At 48.6% G+C, this 20,242-nt stretch overlaps 1 protein-coding gene across 1 annotated transcript in view; it reads right to left on the bottom strand.

Moving 5' to 3' along the window:
- Positions 1-2,849: 2,849 nt before the first annotated feature.
- The window catches only part of ALDH1A2 (aldehyde dehydrogenase 1 family member A2), a 94,353-nt gene continuing 76,960 nt past the window's right edge, over positions 2,850-20,242 (bottom strand). The window contains exons 8-13 of the mRNA XM_049905685.1: positions 16,729-16,831; positions 14,788-14,972; positions 13,098-13,262; positions 12,259-12,416; positions 11,879-11,953; positions 2,850-4,691 (exon numbers count right to left, since the gene is read on the bottom strand). Coding sequence (XP_049761642.1) covers positions 4,619-4,691; positions 11,879-11,953; positions 12,259-12,416; positions 13,098-13,262; positions 14,788-14,972; positions 16,729-16,831 — 759 coding nt within the window. The 3' untranslated portion in view covers positions 2,850-4,618. The remainder of the gene's footprint in view (positions 4,692-11,878; positions 11,954-12,258; positions 12,417-13,097; positions 13,263-14,787; positions 14,973-16,728; positions 16,832-20,242) is intronic.

The following is a 20,242-nucleotide window of genomic DNA, read 5'->3' on the forward strand; positions in this document are numbered from 1 at the left end:
GACTTCACAGCCCCATACAGACAGTAGTAAGACTTGGTGTCACGTGCATTTTTTAGCCGGATTCTGGCTTCACGTAGTTCTCAAGAAGGGTGACAGCAAAGAAGCTGAGAATGAGGATGGTGTGAGGGCCTTTGCATTACAGAGTTCTGTTCTGTTAATTTATGAAGTAAAGACTGATGATGTCAGACTTGAACTTGCACTGTTAGCAGAGGGGGTTGATGAGCAGCAGCCGACCTTTCCCTGGTCAGTCGTGGTTGGTCCATCACAGAGTCTCACTGTGCTTGTGGGTGAAGTCTCAGGAATGGCTGTTCCAGTCGCCAGGCCTAAGCCAGCATTACAGGGCAACTGCTCTACTGGGCACCATGCTAGCTCTTGCCACCTCAGCACCTCACTGGAGAGGATGCGAGCTCACAATTGGTAAGTACATTAAGTGGAAGAAATTAGAGTCTGGACTAGCAGGCCAAGGTGGGCAAGGAGGACACTGGCCTTGGAATAGGTGTTAAACAGTGAGTAGCATTTGGAGAAGAATAAAGAGGAAAGCAGCTGGACTGCTGGATTCTGTGGTGTACACCTGGCTCACTTTCCTCCTACTTCTCTGGATTCTGTGGTGAACACCTGGCTTGTTTCCTCCTACTTCTCTGACTACATTTCTTTTGCTGGGTTCTTTTCCCCAGCCCTAATTTTGTGGGCCGTGGAGGAACAGTGGTTAAGCATTTGGCTCCTAACCAAATGATCGGCAGTTTGAATCCACCAACTGCTCCTTGGAAACCCTATGGGGCAGTTCTATTCTGTCCTATAAGGTCACTATGAGTCAGAAGTGACTCCATGGCAATGGGTTTAATTTTGTTGTAGTTCTGGCTCTCTCTGTACATAGAGCCATTGCTTTTTACTTTCATGCCACAGTCGTCACCTGAGGTGAGTTCCAATTCCCCATCTCCAATTGTGTGCCAGAGATTTCTATCTGGATGTCTGTTTATCACCTCCAAAATTTAAATGCCCAAGGGCCGAAGTCAAGGTTTTTCCCTAAAACCTTGCTTCCAGGTTTCCACTTCTGCGCTAGTAGCACTGCCATTTCCCTGCTCACCAACTTTGAAAACATATTCATTTATCTTCTACATTCTCTCACATTCACTCATCCTGTTCTGGTAATCTTTCCATTTAATTGTTTCCTTCCTCTCCATCCCCGGAGGTCCAGCCAGGATTTTGTCAAACTTGCCTCGTAATCAGTCTCTGGCTGCTTCCATTCAGTCTGTCCAGACCAGTACACTCCCAGTACTGCTTCCATCACACCCTGGCTCAGAAACCACCAGTGACTCCCTATCTTCTATTACATCACGATGGACCCCTCTGGCTAACCTTCTCGGCCCTCTGCAACTGATCCCCATATTACCAATTCAATCAAAACTCCCCCTATTTGCCAGCATGCATTGTCTGCTCTCGCCAGCCCCATCTCCTCTCTCTTAAGAATGCCAGGTTCAGGCTCACCTTTGCAGGTAATTCTTTTACCCAGCCGGCATGCCTTCTTCTTGCTCCTTTGCCTACTGAAATTACATCTCTTCCCCAAGCCCAGACCCAAGCCACCTCTCACACTGACTTCTCTCAGCTCTTCGACTGTCCTCATTTCTTAGATGCCTTCCTGTTCACCACCCAGCTTGGTAGGTTCACCGTTTCTTCCTGCTCTTCAGTCCCTGCGTTGTAGAGTTCACATCCTTTGTTTTCAAAATGGTGTAGGAACAAGCGAGCTCTGCCACATGAACGCATGGTGCTTTGGAAGAAAGGTGCTAGGGAAGCCTTAGGGCTTAATGGTAAAAAATGGCCGTAAGCATGCAGGGCTAAAGACAAACGGTGTCTTTCTGGGTGTTGGTCATTAACACTTGTAATGAATGCTGTCTTCACTTGGCTGTATGTGGGGATCATAAAGGGACCAGGTTTGAGGAATGTTCTGTATCTGTCTTACCCTGATTCCCACCATGTCTAAGTGCCACAGGGGCATCTTTCCAGAGTACTTCTAAATGATTCTTCTAGGCCCATCTTTCTCGTTTTCCTCTTGACAGCTCAACGTACTGACACGAGGTAGGTTCATGGGGAGCCCCTCACCTACATTTCAGAGTCCGAGCCAGTACCCCAGGACTGCATTCTCCCACGCTCGATTTGTTCCTTTGAAGGACAAGCTATCAGCAGGCAGAAATGGATCCTAGTAGAGAGCAGTATGTCTCGACCCTACATTGCATCTGCCCTATGGCCAAATCATCAGTTTTAGGTTTGTATCACTTGACCAGAACCTGGGTGGAGACTCCAGCACCTGGAAGTGGAGGGGATGCCAGTCTAAAGGGCAGGAACCACTTCCCAAAAGCTCAACTCTAAGAATCCAGACAGAAAACAAGCTCTAGCTGGTGGTACAGGCACCCTTTACAGCTTTCTCTCACAGCTGCAATTACACTGCACCAGGTTGGCTGCCTTTCACTCCGTTTCACTTTGATAAATAAAAATACAGCTCCTGTAAATGCCATCAGCAGTGCCCAACTCTTGCTGCAAAGTAGCAAGACCCTCAAAACCCTCTGCGTTTTAGCTTTTACGGAGGCTATTTTGAGTGACAACTGTCACAGGAAATATTCAATAGATGCTCGTATGTATCTGCCACACAAAACTATATGGACTCCCAGTTTTCACATGGTGTGAGATGAGGGCCTTGTTTATCTTAATGCAGTCTAAATCAATCACCCTCCCAGCCTTCCGCTCAGTAACGAGTCAGCAACCTGGCTGAAGAACCGCACACCCGCAGCTGAGAGAAGGACCCAAATGAACTTGTGTGACTCACAGACTTAAAATCGCAGCCAGAGAATCCCAGGAGTACACAATATAAATGCTTTATTGCTAGTACAGAGGTTTCTTTTTAAGTAAATTAGAGGGAATAAATCTTCATTTTCACATTCTATATTGCAGTTCAAAGGTAACTAGTTTGTTAGTGGGTAGGTTCACTTGGATGCAGGCCATGGGAGGAGAACGTGATGTTCACACGGAAGAACTCAGAAATGCACGTCGATCGAGGCATTGGCTCCTGGATGCGCTGTTGTGTGTAAATAACACCAAGTGCAGATTTCCTTACAGCATTGTGAATAGATAAGGGTTATAAATAGAAAACCGGTAATGGTTAGAAAGCAGAAAACTGTTAAATACAGAGGCCATACATATATATAGCCCATATTCCACATATTCTAGGTTATGTTCAGTACTTTTAAATAACTGATCTTCGTCTAGGTTAGAGACTGAGCTGGATTCTGCAGCTGGAAAGAGGGAAGGGGGAAGGCAGCCACTGCCCACAGCAATTCACTGAGGAGCGGAGCAGGGGCCTGTGGCTGAGAGGAAGGGAGGAGCCTGCTTCCTGCCCGCCCCCCCCCCCCGCCCGGAGGCTGATGCCCGAGTGCCAAGAGGCAAAGCCAGGCAAAGACCACGGTGGATGAGCCCTGGTTGGCACAGCAGCTCTGTGAAGCATGGCGTCATGGCACGGGGGAACCCTGCCAAAGGAAAAGGAAACCCCTAGGCTTGGCCCAATTTTCCAAGGTTATTGCCAATGGGTATAGGGCACATTAGGCCCAGGACAGGCCAAAGTCACACCCATGACACTAGGAGTAGCAGATGTCAGTGGAGGATGGGGTGCAGAGGAGACGGCAGGCCCCAAGAGCAGAAAGGACCCACTCAGTACGAACAATCGGCCATTACTGGAAACTGATTACGCCTTCAAAGCATTCTTCTTCCAAATTCTCAAGCCTACTCAGACTTTTTTTGGTTGGTTTTAATGACGAGCTTAAGATCACATCCATCTATGAAAAACAATCCACACTTCACCTTAACCCAGAAAAACCGAGAGAAGTAAACACACACACACAGAAACCACCACCGATGCAGCAAGCTCAGAGGCCGTGAGTGAACCACACGCAACATCCTCCGGGTCTCCACCTTCCTGACCTTTCACTCGAGTTACCTGTGGGTATAAGAACACCAGACGGGATCAGGGGTATGGCCGGATCTTATTCCTCAGTGCATCTGCTGCAGTGGACCAGCTCCTGGCATCCCCAGTCTGGTCTGGCTCTAACGAAAACCACTTCAATGTTTTGCTTTGAAGAAATGGATGACACGAAATGGCAATTTGGCTGCAATACCTTGGAAAATTATTCCTGGCCCAAACATCTGCCCCAAATGAGCTCAGCTGAGATCTCCTTGGAGGAGTGGGAGGGGTGGATGAGTGCAGGGAGGCTGGGAGGGGGAAATGAAGACAAGGGAGAGGCCACCTTTCCTCAAGAGGAAAGATACTTGCAACAAAAAGCGTCAACTAACACAGCTCCTAATTCAGTCCCTGGTTCCGGAGACACTGGAGGTGCCCGACAGCCGCCTCTGCCCCACCTCTCCCCGAATTTGGTAACGTGAGGGTGATCCCTCAGCGCCATGAAGCCATGCCCAGCTGCTCTGTTAGTTACGCAGTGCCCTGCCTCGCTGCATGTTATCACTGAACCCTTTAATAAGGACTGTGTATCAGCTGTGTGTTCCTGAGAGCGGAGCCCCACAGGGACAGCAGAGAGAGGGGTGTGCAGGCTGGCTCTCCTCTTCTTTCCTGGCCTTCTTAGGAGTTCTTCTGGGGGATCTTTACGGTCACAGTCTTCACTTCTGAGTATTCTCGCAAACCGAATTCTCCCCTGAAAAACAGAAATAGGTGGTATCAGAAACCAGAGGACCAGGCAACCCACCTGAGCCATGGTCAGAGTCCTGGGAAGCCAAGTTTATCACCCGTGAAAAGATGTCTTGGGGTTTGTGTGGAAAAATTCCTAATGACTGACAGCCCAGCCTTCCTCTGTGGGGCAGAGAAAGCCCTCATCTCATGAGCAGTCACTGCTTCTTAAAGGCGAAGGATGAGCTGTCTGCACTACATTGTACAAAAAGGCCAGGGCTCCTCAGCACTCAGAGACAAGCCTGGGCGTTACCCTTGGCCAGGGGTTACACAGATGCCCCTGGCTTTGCTCCTGGGCTAAGTCCCCAGGGCTGCAGCAGTGACAGCCGACCTCGCACAGTCCATGCTTCCACCCACAGAGCGCTGGTTCTCCAGGGCTGCTCTCGTGCAGCCCCTCCCCGGGAACGGAGACCCTCTGGAGGGCTCTGCTTGCTAACCACTCTGCTGGACATCTGGTCTCCTGTGTCACAATAAGAACCACGAAGTTTCCCAGGCCAGGACCCTCGTGGTTTGGTATTCTAAGTTCCTTTTCATTCTCCCTTAAATTTCATAAACAGGAATGAACACCTAAAGCTTACCACAGATAATCACAAATCACCTGCAACACCTCAGAAACACAATCCTGAGTCAAGACCGTCCACAGCCCCCACGTCGTCAGGGCAAAGTGTTAAGAAATAGATATAACTGAATAAAAAGAACTGGGAAGTGTTAGTTAAGTATTCCCCCCAAGACCCTCCTCTGGCCACCTCCCCTCCTGGCTTGCAGAGCTCTCTGGGTCGTGATCCTGGATCAAGGGTTGCCACTCTCTCGGGAAACAACATTTATGGAGCTGTTACTACGGGCAGCAGCACTGCTAAATAGTAGTAGGTCCTTGCTTCTTGGGAGCCAGCAGGGCCTGATGAGTGGGGACCTGGGTCACCTGCCTGGGTGGTGACAGGAAGCTCAGCCCTTCCTGCCTCCCTCCGCTCCCTGGGTACCCTCCAGGGGTATTTCCACCATGGCAGGAGGAGACACAGGCGAGCAAAGCCTGGCTGCTGCAATGCTCCTTTCCCCCACGTCTCATCTCTACCCCACTCCCCTTCACCTCACTTTAACTGCCTTTTTTCTACTTATAAAATTAAGTATGTGCTCCTATTTTTTCTTTAAAGTCATTTAACTTTTTCTTATACTCTCTAAGGCCATCTCCCCTGTGTAGCTTCTCCTAACTCCCTCAGGCTGAAGGCACCCTCCCCTTCCTCTGTTCACACAGCACCTGGACACACCTTCACCACTGCACCTCACAACGGACAGAACTGGCTGAGCAGCTGTGTCTCCCCACGGAAGTGATTCTTAATGATTTCACTTTTGCCCTTCACCAAACATCATACGTAGCCTACAGGGTCAGGCACATAGAAAGCACTTGTTGATTACTGCTGAGTGAATGAGTGAATGAAAAGTCTTCTTCCTATCCCTTCTTTCCCAGTTCTACTGTTGCCGTACCCCCTCCATCAGGAAACAATGACAAGACTTAGGGATGTATGTGAAAAGGACAGGATTAATAAACACTGTTTTTTAAAACAGCCGTGCATAGAAGGTAAAGAGTTCTTGTAACCTGGCTTTACCAGAGAGACCTGCTCTAAAGGCCTCATCCTAGCTCCTGCTGGGAATCCCCGTGGCCCTGCACAAGGCTGCGAGTGCTTTCCTGGCAGCTCCTCTGGGCACCGAGGGCACCTGAGTGGACACAGCCTTGCTGGGACATCAGCGGACGGCCAGGGTCTGCATCAGTCCTTCTTACAGAGGTAAGAATAAACTTGGGACTGCACCGCTCATTACTTGTTCCCTCATGAGCTCTGTCCTGCTCTGAGTCTCTATTACCAGCTCAGCTTTGGCACTCTCTGAGTTTTTCCTGCCCTTGGGCAACTCCCATTGTGATTGCTCATCACGGACGTCATGTGACTCCTGCTTGAAGCGAGCTTACTCCCTTGGTATTTCCTGGCCTGTGCACACACTTGGGCAGGCCCCAACCACACTTTCCTCCACTCAGATCTCCTAGGTTGTCAGAGAATGTAGTAGGGCTACGGGATCAGAAACCTGCCGTGTGGTTGTCTGGGAGTGTGACCGCTGCGTTCTGCCATCTCTGGGTGCGTGATAAAATGGAAAATCATGCTGGCCTGGCTGGCTCCTCTCTGCGGTCTCAGCAATGATCTGCTGCCCAGAGTCTGTGAATAGCCTGTTCCTCGGGGGACCAGAGAAGACCCAAATCTGCCATAAAACAAGTTCTGCCCCTGAGCCAGGGCATCAAGGAATGCCAGTGAGGGGTCTGGGAGCAGTGTGAGCAGGGCAGCATGTAGCGGGAGAAAGAACACTGCAGCCGGGGCTCAACAGACAGGACACCATACTTCTCTGCTGCCCACTGGCTCGGCAGCACTGGCCCTACTGTTCAGGGGCACCTCCACCCCCTGGTGTCCACATCATCTCTCAGGCAGCAGCTCTAGAAGCTCAGCATGCATAGGTATCGCCTGAGGAGCTTACTGGAACTCAAGGTCCCTGACCACTACAGATGGGATAAGAGTTAGCTCCCCATGGCTCTCAGCCAGCTGTTTCAGAAATCTCTTAGAATTAGCCAGGAACAAGTGTCCATCCCCACCCTTCTCTTGGCTTACAACAGCAGTTCTTAGAGTAAGGTCCCCAGATCACCTCTATCAGAATCACTCCAGAAGCTTGTTAACAACACAGGCCCATACCCAAACCAAACCCACTGCCACTGAGTTGTTCCGACTCACAGCAACCCTATAGGACAGAGTACAACTGCCCCATAGGGTTTCCAAGGCTGTACATCTTTATGGAAGCAGGCCGCCACATCTTTCTCTTGTGGAGCAGTCAACCTTTCTGGTTAGCAGCTGAGCGCGTAACTGCTACGCCACCAGGGCTCCTTAGGCCCTATCCCAGATGTACTACATGAGAATCTCCTAGAGTGGGACCCCAGCGAGGCATGTTTAACAAGCCCCCTCCCCAAGCTGCAGCTAATTTTCTGTGCACAGGCACACACCCACACATACCTGAGAACTCCTGATTTTAAGAACCCTGATAGCGCTCCCCATGTCCACAGCCTGTCTCCTCAGTTTTTAGAATGCTGAGACTCACAGCTCTCTTCCCCCTGCCTCCCCCGGGGTTGGTGACATATTTTACAGCCCTTGCTCTGCCCCCTCGCCTCGGGGGAGCTTCAATGACAAAGTGAGAAAAGGACTTAGCAGTGAGACACATGGAGTTAGCTCAGCTGGCAGGACTGACGGAGGCTCTGCTCCATCCTGACCTGGAACCAGAGGCCGGCAAGCCACCAGAGGGCCTGCAGAGGGCAGCCCTCCTGCAGCTCTGTGCCGTGACCCTCAGGGGATCTGCCAGCCCTCCCTGGAGCCCGCTTCTCCCCTCTGGGCTCCTCTGAGAGCTGGACAGGGTGCAGGCCGTTGGACAATTCCGTCATGAAGGACGGTCAGCTGGAGCTTCTGGGACTGCGTGAAATGAGAAGGGAGAATGAGGGACCAGGACAGTTCGAGCTGCTTTATGGGGAGCACCTCCTTCCACCTCTACCTTGCTGAAGGAAGAGAAAACACGTTTTAGGGGCAAGCAGTGACAAAGAGCCATGTAATGTAGACAAGATGAAGAGTCCTGTCAGAGAACAACCATTTCCTGATTGTTTTTTAACTGCACTGGGAGGCCAGATGGCTACAGTGCCCAGGACATAAGAGGACGCTGCTCTCCAGTGGCCGCAGCTACGTGTGATCCTGATGCATCCTGGAGCTTCTTTCTTGGCAGGCGGATGTTTGAGTGGAATGGACTGGACCTGGACAATGTAAGAGCCTGAATCCTGACAGGAGACCTGCTCACAGTCAGGATTAGGCTCCATCAACCAATGATTACTTACCACAAGTTTATTTTACGCCCATGATTCACCTTATCAATGATCTGTAACAAAACAGTCCACGCGACCAGCGTTCTCAGCACTAGCGACTGCCCAAACGTTTCAGAGACCAAGGAAGCACAGACACAGGGCAGGAAATGGATTAACCAATTGAATGCATCCTGAAGAGTGGAAGCAGAAACATCAGGCCATACACAAGTTAAGAAGAGAAAGCTGGAGCACATGAAGACTTGGTGCAAGCTGAGGGGTACTAAGAACTGAGCAAACAGGATCCAGGCTGGCTGTGGGGTGTGGCTGTAAAGCAAGCCAGGGGCCTTGGGGGCCAGAAAAAAGGTGCTCAAGCAAGAAGAGCTTTTCCTTGGCATTTCCAGACAGAATACAAGCTGGAGACACTGGCCAGAATTAAGGGGAAAAACTGCTACACTCCGCAAGTAATAGGTTTATTAAGAGAGAGAGAAAGGTCAACCACGTAACACTCGCGTACTTGGTCAGCAACGACCAACAGCAGTTACCATTTTCTGAGGACTTGCCAGACAAGCGCTAGTTTTACATACTTACTTCTAACACTTAATCTCTATAGCTACCCTGTGAGGTAGGTACTATAATTACTCCCATCTTATAGATGAGGACACTGAGGCTTAGTGAGGCTGAGTAATTTGTTCAAGGACACACAGGTGGTGAACAGTACGGCCAGAATTAGCATCCAAGCAGTGTGATTTCAGAAACTGCTCTTGCCTCGAAGCTATGCCTACTTTACAGCTGAATGGTTAAGGGCTGGAAATCACCAGCTGAAGTATCTGACGCGTGCAACCCCTCGTCTCTAGTCTTAGGGTTCAGTGCGCTTTCCTCCAAAACACACTACTTCTCCTGCAGTCTTGATTCATTCTCCCCCATCGGTCTGCTTTGACCACAGACCCTGAAAAAAACACTCCCTTTTCTTCATCCACCCAAGTGTTCCTCTCCTTTAAAGGCCAATTCAGAAGCCCTTGTGGTGCAAACAGTTAAGCGCTTGGCTGTAACTGAAAGGTTGGTGGTTCAAACCCCTCCAGGGGGCTCCTGGGAAGAAAGACTTGGCAATCTGCCTCCATAAAGATTACAGCCTAGAAAACTCTCTGGGGCAGTTCTACTGTTGCATGGGGTCACTATGCATCGGAATCGACTCCACCACACACAGCAACCGCATACAAGATCAGATCTAAAGGTTTCTCAGATTCACCGGCTCACAGCGACCTCTCCATCCCGGGATGCCTGTCACTTTGCAGTCCCTTCTAGGGCTTCTTCTGACTCTTCTAATGCTGCAGATTTCATTTCCCCCCAAAAATGTTAAAATCTTCCACTAGCCTGTTTTCCCCATGGACCAAACACAGTGATCTGCATACAGTATGTTATTATTTGAAGCCCCAGTGGCACAGTGGTTAAACGTTTGGCTGCTGACTAAAAGGCTGGCAGTTTGAATCTACCAGCCACTCCGCAGAAACTCTATGGGGCAGTTCTACTCTGTCCTATAGGGTCACTATGAGTCGGAATTGACTGCATGGCAGTGGGTTGTATGTTATTGTCAGTACGCTGATTATAAACTAGGTACCTGCCCGAAAAAGGATGACTTGGATATAATGGCAGAGGGGACAGGCGCGGCAGACTGTCTCCTCTTGCTGGTCACAGGATTCAGAAACTATGGACTTGGCTCCTTTCAAAATAAGGGGAATTTTTTTGGATGATGGTAGTCAGCTCAGGAAGACCCTGGCTACCATTCATCCTCCGACCACTCAAAATACACCATTTGTTTATGAACCCTTCAAGTGAAGTCCCTCTAGACTCTAGTATTCCTTTGCCAGAGTCTCATTTTTCAGGCCCTTGTCATCGCAGGAGGGCTCTGACCAGCTCTGGTCCTGTCCCTGAGGAGTCCATCCCTGTGCCTGGCCCCAGGCTCCCTCGGTGGGCATCAGGAGGGTTAAGAGCACAGGATCTGGTTGGCCACTGAGACCCAGAGTCACACGTCAGGTCTGCACTGACACTGCGTGACTTGGCCAGCTCCTGCCCACTCTCGCCCCTGGTTCATTTAGTGGGCTTCTGGGACATGAGACAGGGTTAGACAACAATCCCAATGCAGGATCACTGTCAACACCAAACGAGACAGGGTTAGAAGATTATTAATACAGAGGCAGACACAGTGTGCGTTCCATTAATGGCATCCATTACCGTTATTGCAAAATTCTTCTCATGGGCCTTTTTCCTATAGTCTCTGTCAAAACATCCTCTCTAGGCCAGAATTCTCAGTCTTAAACCTTTGGTACCCACCAGCTGGCCTATAAAGTCTTCTGAGATTTGATTTAAATCAACTTTTCCACTTGTATCTTTGGCAAGTCCCCTCCTGTCATCCTACATCCCACCCTACAGTTCCAAACTCACAGAACCTACAGGCCTGAGGAAGCATCATCGGTGAGTGAAGAGGATGGGCACAAAATGAATGACAACCAACACTCAGTCCCCAAAGCAACAGGCATTGTGCGGACCGTGGCAAAGTACAGAGTTCCCACGGTTCCAGCAATTTTGCTATACCCATTGCTGCGGAGTCCATTCCGACTCATAGCGACCCTATAGGACAGGGAAGAACTGCCCCACATGGCTTCTAAGGAGCAGCTGGTGGATTCCAACTGCCAAACTTTTGGTTAGCAGCTGTAGCTCTTAACCACTCCACCACCAGGGCCCCAATTTTGCTACAGAGTAATGAAAATCAACAAGAAACCTAGATTTTATACAAAGCCTCCTCATTTTTAAACATCAGCTGGAGATTATTAAATGTTGTGAAGTTTGTATCTGTCCCTTGGGTTGGCAATGGTGGCCTTCGTTTTAAGGTCACCCAACTCCATTCTGTTCCCTGACTCGTCTACATCTGCTGTGCCTTCATGCCTGCTTCTTAAATACTGAGATACTACCTCTTCTGTGACGTCTTCTCTGACCCTGTAAGTCTGACTGCCTCTATGTATGTAAGATGTTTAACGTATTTCCATAATAGTCCTTATTACACAGAATTACTGGTATATTAATTTTCTCCAGTCCCACTTAAGGTGAAGGATTGTGTCTTATCAGTCTTTGTTACACGCAGTACAGTCTTGGCGTATGGTGCTGTGTGCTCAACATAAGTTAATGAATTAACAACAGTGAGAGAACTAAACTGTTATATGAGGACCCTTTGTGCTGATAATCACAATGCTGACAACAATAACCACAATGCCCCGCGAAGTTTGGACACTTACATTTCCCTCCCATTTCCAGACATCTTGAATCCCCCAAAGGGGCTCTGCGCATTTAAGGCATTGTAACAATTGATCCTGAAAGAAAAGAAGACAGTACTGTAACTGTGAGTTCCACCTGCACAGAAATAACCCCACGAACATGGTCTTCTTTCTGAAGGTTTTATTTTTTAATTCCTTTTTACAGATGAAAATGTTCTAATATAAAATTCACTGACTTCCTGACCTAGCCAGGAAGGAGTGCATCCCTAGGGGTGAAGTCTGCTGCCTTTGGTCACCCCCATCTTCCCAGAGGATATTTATTTGTTGATTTTGCCCAGGCTCCAGGGAGTTATAAGGACCCCAACCACCAGAGGGAACAACAAGACTGACTCTGGTCTTACCACACAGTCCCAGCTTGCATTGCAGATGACACTGTGAGGGCCTTGTTGATGTCATTGGTGAAGACAGCTGCTACAAGTCCGAAGTCTGAGTTATTGGCTCTTTCAATAACTTCATCCATTGTCTTAAACCTCAGGATTTCCTGAACAGGGCCAAAGATCTGTAAGAAAACAGCATGAACGCTTCGTGACTCCTTTACCTGCTTTCCACGTTTCGGAGCAAGTTTACTCTGCCTTGATAGTTTTAGTGACACTTAAGTTGTGCAGTACAAAACTGTAAAATATCCCATACTTTCCCAGATTGAGATTATACGAGTCTAACTCAAAGAGTCTGCTTAATGCCCCTGCCCTCCAGCATCACTTGATTCCCCTGCGTGCACCAGAGGTGTGTTCTCTAGGTACGGAAGAGGAGGTGGCATCCTCCAGGATCCCCTGGGTGCTGTTCCAGGACTGAGAACACTGACCTAGAGAGCTGGACAACCTGCTCCCGGTCCCTCTCTTGCATAAGTGTGAGGGCTCTTTCTCCTTCCCGGTTAACAGACCAGTGGCCCATGTCTGGGGGAACTGAACTGCTGCCAGTGCATTCCTGAGGCGAATGACTTGGCTGTTAGGACTGTCAGCTAATAATAACTGCAGTCTAATGGTGTGTCACCTGGACTTCATCTAGCTTGTTGGCTTTTTTGCTGAACTTTTTCTTGAGGCTGGGATTTCCACAGCCATGCCTGCTGCTATTGCAGAGTGCACGTGAAAAACAAAGCTGAAACTGCAACACTGTCTACCCAGGAATGCTCGGAAACCACTCCAAGAAGGAGGTGGCTGTGTAAGAACACCACGTCTGATACCTCCTCTTTGGCGATCCGCATGTCGTCGGTGACGTCGGAGAACACGGTGGGCTCGATGAAAAAGCCCTTCCGGCCTAGCCCTTTGCCTCCACATTCCAACTTGGCACCCTCAGCTACACCACTCTGGATGAGCTCCAGGATCTTGTTGTACTGCTTCTTATCAATCTACAGAAGAAACACCTAGTGACTCCAGGTAAAACCTTCCATGAAGACAGAAATGAGCACATTCTCAAGAATCCCTCATTTATGATTTTTTCAAAGATTCATTTTATCTGGCTAAATCATATGAAGTGGTCGTTAACATTCTGACCCACAAAAAATGTCAAGTGTGTATGGTTCAACCTAATACAGGAGCTCTGGTGGCACAGCGCTTAAAGCGCTCCACTGCTAACCTAAAGGCTGCTGTTTGAACCCACCCACCAGTCACTCCTCAGGAGAAAGATGTGACAGTTTGCCTCAGTAAAGATGACAGCCTCGGAAACCTCACGGGGCAGCCCTATCCTGCCCTATAGGGTTGCTATGAGTCGGAATCAACTCTTTAGCAGTAAGTTTGGTTTCATCCGAACACATGGAGGATTCCAAGAATGTATTGCTCTGATGACACTGTGGACCCATGAGTACCAATGAAAAGAGTCTGAACTCCTAAGTGATGGAAACTCACTAATTATCATTCACTGGTTATATGGGGGAAACTGACCTCTGTAATCAAGTGAATAATTTAACAAGTTGTATCGGTCATTAAAAAGATAAAAACAATAAACGAATGAACATATGCTCTCTTTAGATGGTTTAACACACCAAACCCTACTGGAGTATGCTTTTAAAGGAATTTTTATTACAGTTTTAGAGTAAAGGATTAAGTGTAAAGAGCGAAGGGGCTGGCTTCCTAGTCCACAAAATATGTCAGTCTTACACTCCCCCTAAAACTGGCAGAGTTGTTATTCAATTATATGAACAATATAAAAACCTACATGGATCTGAGTCTGAATTGCTTGGCTAGGACACCAGTCTTGTCTCACTGGGTCACACTACGGTGACGCTGTTCCTTACCAGAAACACCCACACTCTAGCGACTTGGGTGGGTGCTGGTGTGGAGAGTCTTTTGAACATTCTTAGACTCTATCTACAGTTCAGAAGCAGAATTCCATTTGGAAATGTGGCCTGATTGCTATGCAGAACTGCGGAGTGGATGCTCAGAAAGGACTTCTGTGCCCCTCCTCACCTCACCAGTGTATGAAGCACTGAGAGTGGAGATAACCATAAGGCAGAGCGACCCTCACTGAGCCACTCATTTCCCACAGATTCATAAGCTACAAGTGATCTCCCTAGATGAGGTCAGGTGGGTGGGAAGAACCCTTGGCAGCTGGGAAGGAGAGATACTCACCCTCCTTGTCTCGAGGCTCAGTGGTTAGAAGACTGGGTTCTAAGGCCATGCTCCATCTTGTCGTGCCCGGGTCTTTCTTTTGAGCCAAGAAACTCCAACTTACCCCCAAAGTTCAAAATATCTTTAAGGCAACCCTAATCTCTAAGTTTTTCAGATATCATATAGAAAGAGAAGAAGAACAGGAAATACACAGTCCCTCACTGGCTTTGTTTCCAGCCCTCACCTCATAGACAAGGTGGAGGAGTAAGGGGGCACTGTGCTAGCTAGGGACTAGATAAAGAAAGAACATGCTTCTGACTCCTCTACCTGGGGTCCCTGCTCAGTGGTGGGGTCAAAGGGACTGCCCACTGTGCGCCTCTTGGCCCGCTCCACGCTCCTCCTCACGAACTCCTCGTAGATGGGCTCCTCCACAAATATGCGGGAGCCCGCGGTGCAGCACTGGCCTTGGTTGAAGAACACGCCCTGGTGAGCCTGCTCCACAGCATAGTCCACTGCAAGGAGAAACAGCCACGCTGCCAACACTGCTTCGCCCAGGGGCTGCCTGCACAGCCACGTCTCTCCCCGCTCCAGCTTTACGCTCACCACAGCACAAGGCAAAGAAAAACCAAACGCCACTTGTCATCCAGTCGACTCTGATAGTGTCTGACACTGAAAGGCGCTGGACTAAAAACGCAGCTTGGTTTAAGTTCTAACTAGACCCTGATGTTACTTGCTATGTGGACTTGGGTAACTTCATTTCTTCGAGTCTCTTTCCTCTTCCGTAAAAAAGAGAGACTGGATCAGAAGATCTATAAGAGGGGTCTCCCATTCCAACGTGCAAAGGAAATAGGCAGCTAATGCGAACGTGTGAACTGGGTCAGGTGGTAAAACACCATGACAGAGACTAAGAAGGGAATCCACAATTCCAGTTGGGTGATGCCACGGAACATTACAAGCCCAGAGTCGACAGATCTTTCCATTTTTTAAAAAAAAAAACATAAATCAGTTTTTTAATGTGCAATTTCTGTTCAAGAAAAAAAAAAAAACCACAACACTATGTAGGCCAAACAAGACAGGTCTCTGTCCTACGTTTGACCTGTGGACTCACAGTTTTCAAATCTAATCTACAGGGCCTTCAATGTTTAATTAGTATTCTGGTGAATTAAAGTGTATCAGTGATGGATCTTCTTTGAAGGCACTACATTTCTTCCCTATTGGAACAAGACTGCGTAAGAGAATATGACAACTATTTCATTTTCATCTCTATGGCTTATATTTTGGCACAGTATTAATAAATCCGACATGTCCCAGTTGCTAAATGACTAGCTGAACGGACATGAACTGATCAATGTTGTCATGTCAGTGTACACCCACTCCTCGGGGGGAATTCATGTAAATTCTGGTGCCCTTGGCAGTGAGAACACAGCAGAAGCTGAATTCCGCGAAGGCCAAGCTCAGGCTAAGATTAAGGCAATCTGGTTTCTGTTTCCTGATCTGGGAAATGAGAAAAGCAGCTCTGCCTGGCAGGATGTAAGGAAGAGAAATGGGGACAGAAGCGGATTTGGAATTTCATCCCCTGGAGAGCTTTTAGAAACGGAAAGCCCACACCTGTGCAGAACGGACAGGGTGGCATCCTGCCTGGAGACACAGGATTCACTAGGCTGCTGCACTAAGCCTCCGTGAAGTCTGCTGCTGAGGTAGAATCACCTCTGACGTAGGTCTATTCACAGGACGCGAGGGTGCTGTCATCCTAACTGAAAGTCAAGGGTAGCAGTAGGAAGATGCTGGGGTGGTTAAACAGAGAAGGGGTTATGGGTTTGAGAAAACAGCAGCACCCTACTTAACTGAGCTTCATTTTTAGTCATCTACAAAGCCACCAGGCACAGTTGAGACGTTTCAGATTTCTTAAATCTGGGCAGAGGCTAGATTGCAGGTGTTCAAAAGGCTGAGACCCTTGCTTTGTCCACTGTGCAAACTGACCAAGCCTTTACCTCATATCTCCTATTCTACAACAGCACAGTCAAAATGGCTACGAGAATCTAGAAAACAACTCTCTGTTCATTGGTTAATCGGTACTTGCTCTCTCTCCAGTATTAAACCGTTTCCTTCTCAGAAGCAAAGAGAGTCAGTTGAAGCAAGAGTCAATTTTTCCTGACTGCCCCTTAGCTTCAAAGTCCTTTTTCTTAGTGTCCTATCAAAAGTGGAGACACAAAAGACAGCACAAAAGAGCAGTTCAGGGGGATGGTCTGGGATCGGTGGGTGACTTACAATCAGCATCTGCAAAAATAATATTGGGACTTTTCCCTCCAAGTTCCAGAGTTACTCTCTTCAGGTTACTTCTTCCAGCTGCTTCTTGGATAAGCTTTCCTACCTGAAAGAAAAAACGGAGAGAGGTTTCACACACCTTGTGGTCGGTAGCCACAGCTGGCTCTGGGCAACGGTGGGATGTGCAGTACCGGGGTCCTGCAAGGTGAACTCACCCACCAAATAACAGGGACGGTTCATCAAGGTCAACCTGGCTACACAAGGTAATAGTCAGCTGGGCAGCAGTTTCATGTCCCTGCTGAAGTGACTCAGAAGATTGCTTTACTTTCATGATGGAGGGAGCAAGGAAAAGGGGCTTAAAGCTGGTGTTGTAATCACTGAGAGGTTTTTCTAAAGATAGCTGGCAGGCAAAATGTAGTAGATCTCCATCACTGCGCTGTGGCCCGGCCTCCAGGGAAAGCCAGACTGGCTCTGCTTAAAAGGAATGATGGTTGTAAAACAAATTGTTCAAGAATCTCTCAAAATGGCAGGTATGACTTTTATCACTTGGTCTCCTGTACCTCTGCCTTGGTTACAGAGGATTCCAGATGGCTGAGGGTCTGTCTTTACTGGTATATTTTGTACAAGTCTATTTACCTAGAATCCAAACAAACAATAGGCTGAGTTTGGGGAAAGCATTTGCCATCGAGTGGACTCATATTTCCAGTGAAACTGAAACTGTCAGAATGGAGACAGGGATCACCATCTAGATCCCCTGCTGAAGGCAGAGCTCACTGCCCCAGTCGCTGGGAGTGCTGTCAGGAGACAGACAGCCTCCTGCCTCAGCTCCTTCTGAGTCTGCCTCAGCTGAAGAGGGCTGCCTCGCCTGAGGGGGCTTTCCTGCCCTAGGTGGTCCCATCCAATAACTGACAGTGGCAGGAGTATAAAGGTCCACCCTTTCAGACACCCACAGGACAACTCTGAGGGGCCACAAACTCCCCCGTGCCCTGTATGGCTGGCCTCACTGCATGTCCCGTTGACCCGTCCCCCTCAGCAGGGGTCCCTGATACACATCCTGATGTCAAAGTCCATCTCAGTGACAGCTTCCAGAGACCCCAACCTGTAACAGAGTGTGGCTTGACCAGACAGCAGAGGTTATGGAAAATACCGGGCCACCGTTTAGGCTCATACAGGCACACTGATCTTGCTGAGATGAAAAGCGCTACTTATGCCTGAAATTCTATGGAAAAATTAAGCATTTAAAAAGCCTGGAGAAGAGAAATCCTAAATTTACATTTGATCTCCACTGGGCCCTTGCTGATATCCTCAAGCAGGACAGAAGACTCCTCAGGTGTGCCAGGGTTAGGCTGCCTGCACTTCTTTACCGGTCCTGTCACTTACCAACTGTCTGACCCCAGGAAGTGTACTTCTCTGAGCTTCGGATAGCCTCCTCTGTACAATGGGGTTAAAAATACTATCTACCTCAGAAGTTAGCGATCCTGAGGCATAAGTGATTTCATATTTATGGCAGTTAGAATCCATCCTGGCCCGTATGAGTTAACCACGAACTGGTGTGAAAAGCCAAGGGCCCATTCTTTTTCCGTGTCCAGTAGAGAGAAATGCATGTGACTGTAAGGACAGAGACCCCTAAGCCTTCCAAAGGAGGCTGCCTCCCAGACCTCCAAGGGTACCCATGCACAGTAAGTGCTCAAGAAAACCCAGGGAGACGCCCCACTTCTCTCAGGCACAAATACTACTCATTGACTCAATACTTCTGTGTTTTCATGGTTACTCTGCCTCATTGCAAAAACAGTTTGAGACAGCTATGTTGTTAGCTGTCATCCAGTCAATTCCAACTCATGGTGATCCCATGTGTGCACAGCAGAGCTGCATCATAGCGTTTTCAAGTCCGTGACATTTTGGAAGCAGATGTCAGGGCTGTCTTCTGTGACGCCTCTGGGTAGGTTCCAACTGCCAACCTTCTGGCTAGGAGTCAAGTGCTTAACTGTTTGTGCCAACCAGGGAACTCTCGAGGCAGCTGTACGTATCTATTAAGGGTGTTTCAGAAAACAGATCCCCATTCTGAGGAAACCTAACCCTGGAGAAACGTGATGTCTCTGAAAGCGGCAGAATTAGGGTTTCTTCGGTTGTAGAACATGCTACCCACCCCGATGTGAGGGAACCCTCACATCTGGCCTGAGACGTTAACAGGAATACTATGGCCCACAGCTAGACTCCTCCCTCCCTGCCCCAGCAGTCTGCATCTCTTCTGCCTCAATGTAAACTCCCCAGGGAGGCTGTGGGCTCCATGAAGGACCTGGTGCCAGGGCAGGGGAAGGAAGTACGCGTTCACAAAGGAAGGTGTATCTGGCCCTTTGTTCTGGCAAGAGAACAAGAGTCAGGTGAAAAATATGACTGGTACCTGGGACCCCTGCTAAGAGGAGAACCCACCTGGAAGGACGGTTCTGGAAACATCAACCCGTCAACTTAATGCTGGTACCCAGGGACAGGCTGTGATAACATGTCACCCGTGATTGCCAGCTTTTCTGAGGAACTGCAGTGTGCTTGGCTCTCTATCTCGGGGGAGTCTGTATTAATAGATGGGGACACATTTTAAAGTCCAAGAAGATAGACAGGTATTTTCTTAAAGAGGACAATCGCTGGAACTCATGAACGTATTATTAATCATAAGAAAAGTTAACATTTTTAAGGTCAGTTTGTGTCAGATATATGTATGCATTAGCTCATTTAGCCTTCTGGAAATCCCGATGAAGTAGGTGCTATCTTAGTCTAAAGACGAGCAGACGTAATTAGAATTTAAGGAGCGTTACCAGGTCAGCCAGCTAACTAATGACAAAGCCTACTGGACTCCACACAGGCTGATCCCGGGGCCCAAGCCCCAAATCACCCCGCTAACTTCTCCTCCTCCTCCCAGCTTCCGTCCTCCTTCCTGCCTTCCTCGCTACATTCACTAAGCACCTAACTCCTGTCGCCTGTCACCACAACCTTATCCCTCAACTCCAAACTGATTTCTGAGACTCAGAATATTGCTTCCTGTAGGCCCAAATAATTTCCAAACCATCAGTGACAAAATTTACTTTTGCCTTCAGGTTTACATTTTAAAAACAAATAAAGCAAGGGGAAATCAACGGCCCTGCACACAGCACCATGCTGTGGTAAAGAGCGTGCTGACCTGGCTGGTGCCTATTAGCCCTCCCCCCGACTGCCATAGACCACCATGAAGAGTGGGTTCTCTCTGCCCTGGGTGGGAATGTGGTCCAGCGATTACTTTCATGGCTACAGTAACTGTACGAAAGCCTCGCTCAGCGTATGGTCATCAGAGGAGGATATCGAAGAACAATTTTCCCACGTCGATGCTTTGCCAGCCTTTCCTCAGAAACCAAGTCTGTGCTAAAGGATGCCGGGCAAATCTCAGATGAGTAACACCCTTCCTCTTCATCTTGGGAAGAAGGTCAAGATCCAGGCCAGCCTCAAGGAGAACCAGACAGGTTAGGCCCTGGGAGAACCCCTTCTCTCT

This window comes from Elephas maximus, chromosome 13 (assembly GCF_024166365.1).
Source record: "Elephas maximus indicus isolate mEleMax1 chromosome 13, mEleMax1 primary haplotype, whole genome shotgun sequence".
In the NCBI taxonomy this organism is placed as follows: domain Eukaryota; kingdom Metazoa; phylum Chordata; class Mammalia; order Proboscidea; family Elephantidae; genus Elephas; species Elephas maximus.